This window comes from Marmota flaviventris, chromosome 9 (assembly GCF_047511675.1).
Source record: "Marmota flaviventris isolate mMarFla1 chromosome 9, mMarFla1.hap1, whole genome shotgun sequence".
In the NCBI taxonomy this organism is placed as follows: Eukaryota; Metazoa; Chordata; class Mammalia; order Rodentia; family Sciuridae; genus Marmota; species Marmota flaviventris.
Window position 1 is genome coordinate 57,194,614 of NC_092506.1, and position 12,868 is coordinate 57,207,481.

At 43.0% G+C, this 12,868-nt stretch overlaps 1 protein-coding gene across 1 annotated transcript; it reads left to right on the forward strand.

Moving 5' to 3' along the window:
• Positions 1 to 9,251, forward strand: Hpx (hemopexin). Its single transcript, XM_027919909.1, is given in 10 exon segments — positions 1 to 83; positions 216 to 280; positions 399 to 470; positions 650 to 771; positions 2,947 to 3,100; positions 3,759 to 3,971; positions 4,193 to 4,327; positions 8,403 to 8,533; positions 8,616 to 8,778; positions 8,917 to 9,251. Coding segments are annotated over 10 exon segments (1,398 nt in total). The 3' UTR covers positions 9,177 to 9,251.
• The last annotated feature ends 3,617 nt before the right edge of the window (positions 9,252 to 12,868 follow it).

The window sequence follows — 12,868 nt, forward strand, 5'->3', positions numbered from 1 at the left end:
ATGGATAGGGTACTAGGAGCACCAGTTGCACTGGGGGTTTTGGGCCTGTGCTGGTCTCTGGTCATTGCCAACCCGCTTCCTTCGTGAGTAAATTAGGGATGGAAAATTGGAATCTGGGCTTGGGTAAGATAAGGCCAGTTTTTAGGCCTGGGTCAAAAGCCAAGGGAGACAAAATGGTTCCACTGGATCCAGACCTCTATCTGTGTTCTCTTTAGGACTAATGCCCATGGGAGTGTTGCTGAAGGTGGGAATGGAACCAAGCCAAACCCAGGTGTGATATGTGAGACACCGACTCCTTGAATCTATCTGTCTGGTTGTATCTCTGCATTTTATCATCTTACTGTTTCTTTTGTTTTTGTTTTGTTTTTTACTTTGCCGTCTCCCTACCTCCACCCCAGAATACTGCCTAGATGGCTGGAGCTTTGACGCTATTACCTTTGATGACAATAGTACCTTGCTGTTTTTTAAAGGTAGGATGGGCTGTAGCTAGAGCATTTGGCACCACAGATTTGGCCCCCCTTTACAGAGACTATTTCTGCCTGTGGGAGGGCTGAGGAATTATCTGAGAGTATCACTAACAACTTCCCGGTAACTGTCTCAGTAGGCCAAATGTTTGTTCTGGGTCCCTCAATTAGTGTGGGTTTTTCAGGGGAATACGTGTGGAAGAGTCACAAATGGGCCCCAGAGTTAATCTCAGAGAGGTGGAAGAATTCTACCACCCCTGTGGATGCTGCATTCCGCCGTGGTCACGACAGTGTCTTTCTGATCAAGGTACTGCTGGGCCAACATGAGGGCTGGGCCAGAAAGAGCTGGAATTGACAAAAGAGACCTCCTTCAAGTGGTCCTGGCATGGGGCCTGTCTTAGTCCATTTTCTGCTGCTATAACAGAATATCTGAGACTAGTTCTCTTTGATGAACAGAAATTTATTTGGCTTATGCTTCTGAAGTCTGGGAAGTCCAAGACGTTGGTACTGGCATCTGGTGAGGGAATTCCTGCTGCGTCATAGCATGGTAGAAAGGCAGAAGGGCAAGAGAGAGGGCAAGAGGGGTCTGAATTTGCTATTATAACAACCTATATTTGTGATAACTCACTCCCATTATCATGTTAATGTGATGACATTAATTCATTCATGAGGGCAGAACCCTGATGACCTAATCAACCTCTTATTAGATCCCACCTCTCAACATTGTTGCACTGGGGATGGGGTTCTGACACCTGAACTTTTGGGGACATATTCAAACTACAGCAAGGCCCATACTAATAGATATGAACTTTTCTTCTTCTGTGTTTTCTTTTCCCCAAGAAAAGCCCAGGCTAAGGGAATATGTATGTACATTGACCTGAAAGGCACAACCTCCAGTTGCTATTTTTTAGTTCTGGTCTTAAGTTCTAGCAGGCTCTGCTACACCTAACAGTGTTGGCTATCCTTTCCTTACTATGATTTCTTTACTTGGTTTTTATGATTCTGTGTCAGCTCATCTTCATATGGCAGGGCAGGTCTTCCCAATGCAATGATATGTGGCTAAGGGAGCAAGTAAAGGATGAAATACAGACTACCATGCTTACCAAGTCCTGTGCCCTGGCCAAAACTGTGTGTGCTCAGAGAGTCATCTTCTCCTTACTTACCAAAGGTACCTACAGTTGAGGTGACCCTGGCTGCCTTTTTTCCCTCTATTCTTCAGTGTCCCATCCTCAGCCAATCCCCAGGTATTACATGGGGATCTACTCCAAGCCCTTTCATGAACCCTCCCTGGGTGATCTCAACCATTACATTATTCTCAGGACTCTTCATGCTGTGAATACCAGGTCTGGGATCTTCTCCTAACACGCCTTCAGACATTTCTTAACCAGTTTCCTGGCAAAAATCTCTGACTTTGGCGTTCCACAGGCACCTCAAATTTAGCATCTTCTGGATTTAATATCTTCCATACAAACAAACCTTTCCTTCTGTGTTCCCTGTTTCAGCAAAGGTACCACCATGTACCTGGTTACTATAAGTCAGGTGTACACGGGTCTCATGGACTTGGCCCTTGGTTTCTCCTCCCTTGTCATGTTCACTGTGTGCCAACCACATGAGATTATGTACATAAAGTTTTTGAGTTTCCTCATTACTGGGCTCTGCTTGCTGCTCCCCCTGCTGGTAACAGTCTTTCCTCATTTGTCCATCTGGAAAATTCCTGCTTATTTTTCAACTCAGGCCAAATGCTTCCTCTCTGCTGTGAAGCCTTCCCCAGGAATTTAGTAGACAGACTTAGGCATTTCTTTATATTCCAAATATACTTTGCATGCTTTCAACCTTGGTGGCTACCTGGCCAGAATTGTAGGAATTGTTTCTGCTTTTGTACAGAGAACTTCTTTAATTCAAAGATTGTCATCCCTTGACTCCCAGTGCCTCTCACAATACCTGGCATATAATGGTCATTCAGTAACTGTTTCTTGAATAAATGCATCGATAAATGAACAAATGAATATAGGAGTGGATGGATGAGTTCAGGATGACTATTTGTGGGTATGTTTGCCCAAACTGATAGTGTTGTGATTAAGTATGCCACAGGAGTATCTGGTTATACTTAGCAAGGTGTGTGTGTGTGTGTGTGTGTGTGTGTGTGATAGTAATAGCAACAGATTTGCACAGAGGGTATGTATTATACAAGGAGCAACATATTGTTTTCCACAGATGGATTGAAAATGTGTGGTTCTGCAGGAGGATCTTATATAAGTGCAATAGATCAAAATATTGTGTGTGAAGGTTAGGGCTATGGCTCAGCGATAGGGCACTTGCCTGGCATATGTGAGGCACTGGGTTCGATTCTTAGCACTGCATACAAATAAATAAAATAAAGGTCTATCAATAACTTAAAAATATTTTTTAAAATGTTGTGTGTGAAAATCAAGTGGCAGTATCTGAGGATGCACAGTTAAAAAGAGAGTGCTTTTGGATGTAGGGGGACAAAGTCTGGGTGTATCCTCCTGAAAAGAAGGAGAAAGGATATCCAAAGCTGCTCCAAGATGAATTTCCTGGAATCCCATCCCCAGTGGATGCAGCTGTGGAATGTCACCGGGGCGAATGCCAAGAAGAAGGGGTCCTCTTCTTTCAAGGTCAGTCCAGGTGGGAATCTAAGGACCTGGTGGGATGATGGTGGTGGTGTAGTGGTACTGATAGTGATGGTGGTGGTAAAGCCACTGTGTGGCGTTATAAGGAAGGAAAATAGAAAAGCCAGTTATGATCTAGAGGTTAAGCGGGGAGGAGAGGAACTCATTCTCTTGAAGATAACTAGACATAATTCTGCTAAAATTCCTTCATTATTCCCCATGCCCACAGAAAAATGCATGCTCTTTAGTCTTATGTCCAAGATTCTCTAAACCCTGTTGATCATCCAGCTTTGACTCTTCTCACACCCTTATCTTGAACAGTAAATTTGAGAAACTCTGTGCTATTTCCTGTACCTTCAGTTTGCTTCACACTTTTGCTTTTACCTCTTTCTGGAGTTCCATCTCCCTGTCTTATCTGTCTTGTAACTCCTACTTCAGATTTCAGTTTCTTGCCTTCCCTGAGATGTTTTTTTTTTTTTTCTTTGACTCTATCACTGAGCTGATTGTGTGTATCTTGCTGTTGAATTGTTGTATCTTTCTCATCTGTCTCCCTGCTGGTACTCTGTGTGGCCAGTACCATATCTGACCCATCTTGGACCCCAGTGTCAGCACAAGCGGGGGCATAACCCAGCCTCACCAAATGCTTGTTGATTTTTTGGAAAAGGAAACCGCAAATGGTTCTGGGACTTTGCTACGGGAAACAAAAAGGAGCGTTCCTGGCCAGCTGTGGGGAACTGCACAGCTGCCCTGCGGTGGATTGGACGCTACTACTGCTTCCAGGGTAACAAATTTCTGCGCTTCGACCCTGTCACGGGAGAGGTGCCTGCAGTATACCCTCGGGATGCTCGAGATTACTTCTTATCCTGCCCTGGCAGAGGTGAGAAAGCCCCAGTCCCAGGGGCCTGCTAGAATTCCCGGAACTTGTGGACCACATGTGCCCCAGCTCCCACCTTAACTCTGTGCCGTAACACCTTGGCTCTTACCCCTAACCCCAGTGCCATTCTGACTCTTCCCATTGTCCAACCATCTCTTCCACCTCAGACCCCACTTTGACCTGTGGTCTCCCTCTATGTTCCCCTCACCTATTTTTTCCTCTAGGCCATGGAATGCACAGGAATAGAACTGCCCACAAGAATGGCACCCACCATGGCCCTCAGTACACACGCTGTAGCCCAGATTTAGTCTTATCTGCCTTGGTATCTGACAACCATGGAGCCACCTATGCCTTTAGTGGTAAGAGACTCCCCAACTCTCACATCTCTTTCAGTTATACCTCTCCTCTTTGAGGCTTTTCCTCCATTTTCATCACTATGGTCTCTACTTTGTGCTCTCTGTCACTACCCTAGCATGTCCTTTTCCATCCTCAACCCCTTTGATGCATATTTTTCAACCTTATCTCTCATTACCCAGGCCTCTAATTTCATCTAATTGTTAACCTCTCAGTAAGTAGGCATCTACTCCCAGGCTCTGTGGATCTCTCTGAGCCCCAAGGGCTCCTCATGTCTTCCTTGCCTAACATCCTGCTGAGCCCTCTGGCTTTTTTTTTATTTTAGAGATCTTGTGTTTCTGTCTCCCGTGTGTCCCTTTACTTTGGCATATCTTTCTGAGTACACTGGTTCCCCTGGAATTGATCATTAGGAGCCCTATCTTTCCCCAGGTAGCTAGTTCATATGTCAGGCTTCTGAGATTAGCATCACCTGGGGATGAGATGTTACCATTGCTGAGAACCAGTCAAGAAGTTGTGGATATCCTAGGCCTTTATGAGGTGACTTCAAGGAGTTTTCTCCTCTGAGTGTCCCATGGAAACACCTGTGTCTTGACTTGTAACATCAATTGGTAAAAGCCATCTATTGATACCTGGAGATGTTCTGGGATTAGTTAGGCAGGGAGTGATGAGTCATGTTCTGTACTTAGATTATCTCTAAGAGAGGAAATGAACAACCACATTATACTCAACCTGAGATATATGTATGATCAGATATAAAGGGAGAGAAAGTATTGAAAATAGAAAAGTGAAAATTTCTTTTTTTGCTCCAACCTGGACAAATCTGATAATTTATGACTACCATGTTCTATTGAAAAATGCACAGCCTCAAAGAGAGCATATCCCCTTAGCAAGAATGTACACGATAATGATAACACAGAATTGGAATGAAACACACACATGTGACCATACAGAACTAAATTGAGAATGTATGCCACAGTAAGAACATGAAAGTATCAGGAGAATGTGCAAATATGGAGAGAGTGTGGACCCATTGGAGGACACATAGACAAAGATTGTAGGGGGTAGAGAAGGAGGGCTTGAGAAAAAAGAGCCATAGGAGTCATACAGAAATAGAGGACACTCAGCCATGGAGAGATCATGGCTATGAAGAGAATACAGCTTAACTCCTAAATAAAAAAAATATCATATCTGTTCCATATGTTCCATAGCTGAGAGAGCACATGGCCATGGAGAGAACCCCATTATATTAAAAATATCCAGCTGAGGGCTGGGGTTGTAGCTCAGTGGTAGAGTGCTTGCCTAGCATGTTTGAGGCCCTGGGTTTGATCCTCCACACCACATTAAAATAAATAAATAAAATAAAGGTATTGTGTCCAACTACAACTAAAAAATAAATATTAAAAAAAATCCAGATGAGGTGAGAGAACACACTGTCTTAGTGAAAACATCTATGTAACTTCTCTACTTAGCATGGGCCTAGTTATCTTCTCTCTCTCTAAATCTTTCTTTTCTCTGCCCCATGGTTTCCTATTCACTCTCTGCTCCTTATAACTTTGGCTTGCACAAGGATCATCATGTCTTCTCCACCATCTCTACTTCATGATCTTTCAGTCCTGGATCCAACTGACAACTTCTTCAATTGTTGTCTTTTCTTGAGAGGGGTTCTGAATGGCCCAGCTCCACATTCTCCTATCAGACCGCATTAAAATGGCTGTAGGTCAACCTACATATTGGCTACAGATGTGTTGGGGACTCATCACTTTTTTCTGCACAAAGAGTAGCATAATTCTCAAAATAGGGCCCCTGAGGGCTGGGGATATAGCTCAGTGATAAAGAGTTTTTGCCTAACATGCACAAGGCCCTGGGTTTTATCCTCAATCTCTGAACCCCACGCTCCCTCTCCCCAGTAAAGAAAAAAAAAAGTTTGGGTTCTGAGCAGGGTAATTCCAGCAGAAGGGGAAGATAAATACGGCAATCACCACTACAAACTCAGTTCACAGCTACAAAGCAAAGCAAGAATACCACGTATTTACTTAACAAATATTTATTGAGCCCCTGAGAGGCAATGAGCATTGTTTTAGGCCCTGGGGATACAATAGTCAACAAGAAAGACAAGACATCTGCCCTCATAAAGCCACTAGAGGGAGAAGACAATAAGAAAGAAGGAAATAGAATAATTTCACATAGTATTAAGATCTGTGAAAAAAACCAGGCATGATGGCACATGCCTGTAATCCCAGAGACAGCCTCAGCAACTTAGTGAGATCCTATCTCTAAATAAATGTTAAAAAGGCTGGGGATGTGGCTAAGTGGTTAGCACCACTAAGTTCAATCTCTGATACAAAAAAAAAAAAATCTGTGAAAAAAATAAGAGGATTAATGGGATAGAAGTGAGAAAAATGATGGGACCCTCATTTGAAGAGACAAGTTTTAAGTTTGTCAGTGATGAAAAGGAATTAGCCATGCAAGACCCCTAGAAGGAACACATTTTAGAGAGAGTGAACAGCAAATACTTGGGGCAATCAAGAAAGAATGCTGGCACAACTGGAACACAGTGAAGGAGCAGGTGGGTGACTCAAAAAAGATGGAGACAGGGACCAGATTACATAGGCCTAGTAAGGATTTTCGACTGTAAAAGGAAGCAAAGAGAAGGTCTTGAACTAGGCTGTGATATGTTCCAACTTATTTTTTAAAATACCATCCTGCTTCTTGTGGACCATCAGCAATGCAGATGTGATTATGTAAGCAAGGAATTCAGGTTGTTATTCCTACAGCTGTTCCAGTTGAAGGTGATGAAAGCTTAGACTAGCATGATAGCAGCAAAGGTGGTGAAGGGTCATCATATATTTTAAAGCAGAGTTGACAGAATCAATTGGTAGGTGGGATTGTGGTCAGAGTAGGGGAGGGAAAACAGAGGTTTCAAGAATAACTCAGCTTTGGGGGTCTGGGAAATGGAATGACTGGTGGTTTCTTTTTCTAAAATTGGGAAACACTACAAAGAGAAACTGAGAGAGACAGAGAGTTTTGTGTTTGCACATATTAAGTTCATTAGGCACCAAATAAACATGTCAGGTAGGCAATTGATTTTGAGTCTAAAGTTCAAAGGAGAGGTCAGTCAGAACTGAAGAGAATGGTTTGGAAGCCCTCAGCATGTGATTTAAAGCTTCAGGACTAGGTGGGATCACCAAGAGAGTGAAGAGAAGAGGCCCAAACTAGGGGACTCCAATCTTCAGATATCAGGCTGAAGAGAAGAAGCATCAAAGAGATAAGAGGACCACTGAAAGAGTCTGGTATCATGGTCCAAAAAAAGATGTTTAAAGAAGGGATTGGTGAGCAGTCAGATGCTGCTGACAGATAGTCAGGTAAAGACAAAGAATTACACTAGATTAACATAACCTTGGCAGGAACAATTTCAACAGAGAAGGCAACACTAGTATAATTGAAGAGGGCTAAACCAAAAGGGTGAATGGAAGCCTAGATAATTCCTTTAACAAGTTGTTGTAAAAGGTGGAGAAGAAAAATAGATGCTACTCCCTCATTCTCTTGCCACCTCACGGGGATCAGAGAATACAGCCAGGATGAGAACACTCCACAGAAGCTTGTCATGGTCCTTTTCTTTTAACTTCTGGCCCTTATATCTCATTAACTAAAACCATATCTCTGTTCATACCTGAGATGAGCTAAGAGCCCCCACCAAACCCCACAATGTTAGCCTTATGTGGAAACTCGATTGCTTTTCTTTATGCTTGCCTCTTTGTGATATCAGTTGTTTTTTGTTTTTAATGTTCATGTTTTCAGCCCTGGGAATCAAACCCAGGGCTTCATGCATGTGAGGCAAGCACTTTACCATTGAGCTATATCCCAGCCCCATGCTTGCTTCTGTTGACTGCATTTCCAGCTGGGCCACAATTCCCAACATTACAGACGAAGTCTTACTCCATTCTCCTTTCACCTGACCGCTTACTTCTTGCTGATGGAGACATTTGATCCCTCTTGTGACTCATCCCTACATCTGCTACTAGCTTCTTTGCTGTCTGGGCTTTTCCTGCCAACACTGGAACTACTTTTGATACCCCACAGGGTCCCATTACTGGCGTCTGGACACCAGCCGGGATGGGTGGCACAGCTGGCCCATTGTTCATCTGTGGCCCCAGGGTCCTTCAACAGTGGATGCTGCCTTTTCTTGGGAGGATAAACTCTATATGATCCAGGTGTGTGTTGGGAGAGAGATTGAGGTGAAAACTTGGATACAAATATCCAGCTCTATGCTGATTATTGTCCTTTGTCTTCCAGGATTCCCAGGTGTATGTCTTCCTGACAAAGGGAGGCTATCCCCTGGTGAGTGGCTATCCGAAGCGGTTAGAGAAGGAAATTGGAAGCCCTCATGGAATCAGCCTTCAGGCTGTGGATGCAGCCTTTACCTGTCCTGGGTCTTCTCGGCTGTACATCATGGAAGGTGAGGGGCTTCTGATTCTTAAAAGTTGACTCATTCTGCTACCTCTCCATGGCATAGCTTCCCACCAGGGCATGAGAAGAGCTAAGTCAGCATCCCCATGAAATGGAAGCCATGTTATGTTTGATATCTTCTCTCTAGGACGGCGGCTATGGTGGCTGGACCTGAAGTCAGGAGCTCAAGCCACGTGGACAGAGCTTCCATGGCCACATGAGAAGGTTGATGGGGCTCTATGTACAGAAAAGTCCCTTGGCCCCAACTCGTGTTCTGCCAATGGTCCTGGCTTATACCTTATCCACGGCTCTAATTTGTACTGCTACAGTGATGTGGAGAAACTGAGTGCAGCCAAGGCCCTTCCCCAGCCCCAGAAAGTGAATAGCCTCCTAGGCTGCAGTCACTGAGGGGCTTTCTGACAAAAGTTTGGGCTCAGCCCCATCTCCCCACTTTCCTCCCAATAAAGCCAGATTGCCTCTTCACTTGAATCATGGGGCCTCATTGTAGAACAATCTTCTTTCTTTGAGTTGAAAAATTACTAGCTTCTCTTTTGAGATTTTTAAACTCAAACAAAACTGTGGGAAGCAGAAAGGGAAAAGCTAAGGGATGAACCTGCATAGATGTTTTTTGATTCCAGACTACACACTGGCTTTTTCCAGACTATCTACACAAAGCAAGAAAAAGAGGACCAGAATGGGAAGAGGAACTGCTGAGTTTGCACAGCAAGAAAGAGGCAGAGCTAGGATTCTGACCCAACCTGCTAAAAACTGACCACAGATTGGCCCCAAGGCATCTGGAACCATGGGAACTGGGGAGCTATAAATGTGCAAAGTGGATTAGTTCACAGCAACCATGTGGGGGGCACCTATCTCAAATTGCTGTTCCAGGTGGTTTAGGCAGAAGACAGAAGATGAGGTTTTGGTTATCATTGAGTTAGGCATAACAAAGGTATGAAGTTGAGGTAGGAAAACAAAGACACTAGCTATGTGTCAGAGAAAGTGAAGAGAGGAGAGAAAGAAAGATTCAGAGACCTGGCACTATGAAACAGATTTGCAGAACACAGCCCCAGGGGATCTTCTGGAGCCTCAGGAACTCTGCTGGCAGAGAGCATCTGACATACCCCTTCAATCTCCTGGGTATTTGCACCATCTAGGCCAGCAACTGTCAATTTCATAGAGATTACAGTGCTTGATTTTTTTCTGGTCATGAACTGACCAAAGCTTTGGTTCTAAACTTCCTGACAACAAGTTGACTGGGGATTGGGCCTAGACTATAGGCAACTGGGTATGAGGTGAGGTTCTTTTCCTTCTTAACCTTTCAAACTCAGCTGTGGTTGGAGGTTAGTTTGTTTTAGGCTTAAATAGCTAACAACTATAATGCACCAATAAAAAAATGTAGAAAGGAAAAAAAATAGCCTGAGACTCTAGCAGAGCACCTTTACCTTGAGCTTCTGTGTCTTAGCCTCAATTACTTTTTCTTTAAAATGCGTATAATAAAACCCACCTTTCAGTAACAAGTTCATTCTTTGGTTTATTCAGGAAAAGAAACCCTGGCAGTAGACCCAGACTGTGGCCCAGGACCTCATCTAGTTTAGGGACAGACAGACCTCTTGACCTGATGGCCCCTTGTTTTGTGAGACTTTGGTGGATAGAATAGTAGACTGACAAGTTCTGATAGCCATGATGTCCTCTCAGATTCATATTCCACAGCTAATAAGCTTTCCTATATCCTTTACATATTCCATGGTTAATAAGCTTCTCTACCTGTTTTTTTTTTTTTTTGGTGGGGTACCGGGGATTGAAACTCGGGGTGCTTGTCTGCTGAATCACATCCCAGCTCTGTTTTGTATTTTATTTAGAGACAGGGTCTCACTGAGTTGCTAAGCCCCTCGCTGTTGCTGAGGCTGGCTTATGAATTCACAATCCTCCTGCCTCACAAGCCACTGAGATTACAGGCTTGCACCACTGCGCCCAGTATAGAAAACTGTTGGTTTTTTTGTGTGTGTTGGAGATTGAACCCAGGGTCTTGTGCATGCCAGGCAAACACTCTACCAACTGAGCTATATCCCCAGCCCAGGTTCTCTACCTCTTTACATTCTGCTTTAATTAAGAGCAGGCTGTTTCCCTTTCCCTGTAGCTATCCCAGTGGATGGGAAGCTGTTAGCATTGATACAACTTCCATACACAGTTGTACCATTTTTCTTCCACTTTTGATGCTGGTTAAATTTCTTCTCCTTGGACATCATACATTATATCTATCAATCTTTTTGTTCATTTTTTTGGTTTGTTTTTATGTATCAGGAATTGAACCCAGGGGCATTGTACAACTGGGTTACATCCCCAACCCTTTTCACTTTTTATTCTAAGACAGGGTCTTACGAAGTTTCTGAGGGTCTTGCTAAATTGGTGAGGCTGGCCTTGGACTTGGGATCCTCTTGCCTCAGCCTACTGAGTCACTGGGATTATAGATATGCACCACCTCTTTATCATTCTTTGGGCAACCCTTTATCAATGTCTATGTTCTCTTAGTTGCTGAAAATTTTGCAGATTGGAGTACCCTCTTTAGCCTCCCAATTACTATGGACAAATCCTGATTCTTATCACTCACAATAGTTTCACATGTAAACAAATTCCTTATATTCCAACACACCACTGATGAGCACAAACTCCTTATTTTTCTGCTTCATTCCTACCTTTTTGCTCTTGAACTTTGTTACTCTCAGTTTTCCATTCCCCAAAAGATATAATTTCCCTACCCAAATTGAACACTGATCATTTGAACAACTTTCTTTCTTTCACATACAAGGTATTGAACTCAGGGGCATTTAACCACTGAGCCACATCCCCAGCCCTATTTTGTATTTTATTCAGAGGTAGGGTCTCATTGAGTTGCTTAGTGTCTTGGTTTTGCTGAGGCTGGCTTTGAACTTGCCATCTTCTTGCCTCAGCTCCTGAGCTGCTGGGATTGCAGGTGTGTGCCACCATGCCTGGCCTGAACAACTTTCTTAATGATGGTCTTTTACTTGTCTTCTCTACCTGACTTTAACTTTTATTCAGCTATTAAAAAAAACAACAAAGAAAAAGTAAAAAACAAAAAACAAGAAAAAACAGCAGAGCCACATGGTGCATGTCTATAATTGCAGGCACTGAAGAGGCTGAGACAGGAAGATCCCAAGTTTGAGGTCAGACTCAGCAGTTTAGTAAAAGCCTGTCTCAAAATGTAAAAAGTACTTACTGGAGATGGTAGCTCAGTATAGATCACCCCTGGGTTCAATTCTCAGTATCATCACAACAAAACCTAAATTCAACTATAGGTCAGAGAATCAAACATGTCTGACTCATTTTTTTTTTAGTACTGGGAATTAAACCTAGGGGCACTCAACCACTGAGCCACATTCCAGGCCTTTTTAAATATTTTATTTAGAGACAGGGTCTTGCTGAGTTGCTTAGGGCCTAAGTTACTGAGGCTGCCTTTGAATTCACAATCCTCCTGCCTCAGCATCCCAAGCCACTGGAATTACAGGTGTGTGGCCACTGTGCCTGGCTTCTTTCTTTATTTTTTAACTAATTAATCATTTATTGCAAATTTGTGTCTATTTCAAGAATAGATCTTCTTGGATGTTAGACATAGATTATCCTTTTCTTTTCCTGTTTTGTTCAAAGCATGTCTGATTTCTAATCCCAGCTAAGCCTCTTACTAATTTTGTAGATTTGAGATACTTACTGAACTTCTTGAGCTCTTTGTGTGTATATGCATATGTACATATGCATATATATGTACATATGCATATGTACATATGCATATATATATATATATGCAAAATAGGAATGTGTATTTCATCAGTCATTTTTCAGTAAAATAGAGAAACCACTCTAGAAATTCCAAGTAGAGAAGGATTTAATGCAAGGAAAGTGTTACAAAGTGATAGGGAGGTTTTGGAGACACAAGAAAAAAAACATGGTTACCCAGAGATCAGGAAGCTAGTACCAATCTTGATTTAGAGAAGCCAAAGGAAGAAAAGTTATTAACCAAAAATCCAGAAGCTGGAGCCCATAAATCTGCACTACCCTGTATTGCTGATGCTGCTGGAACTGTCTCC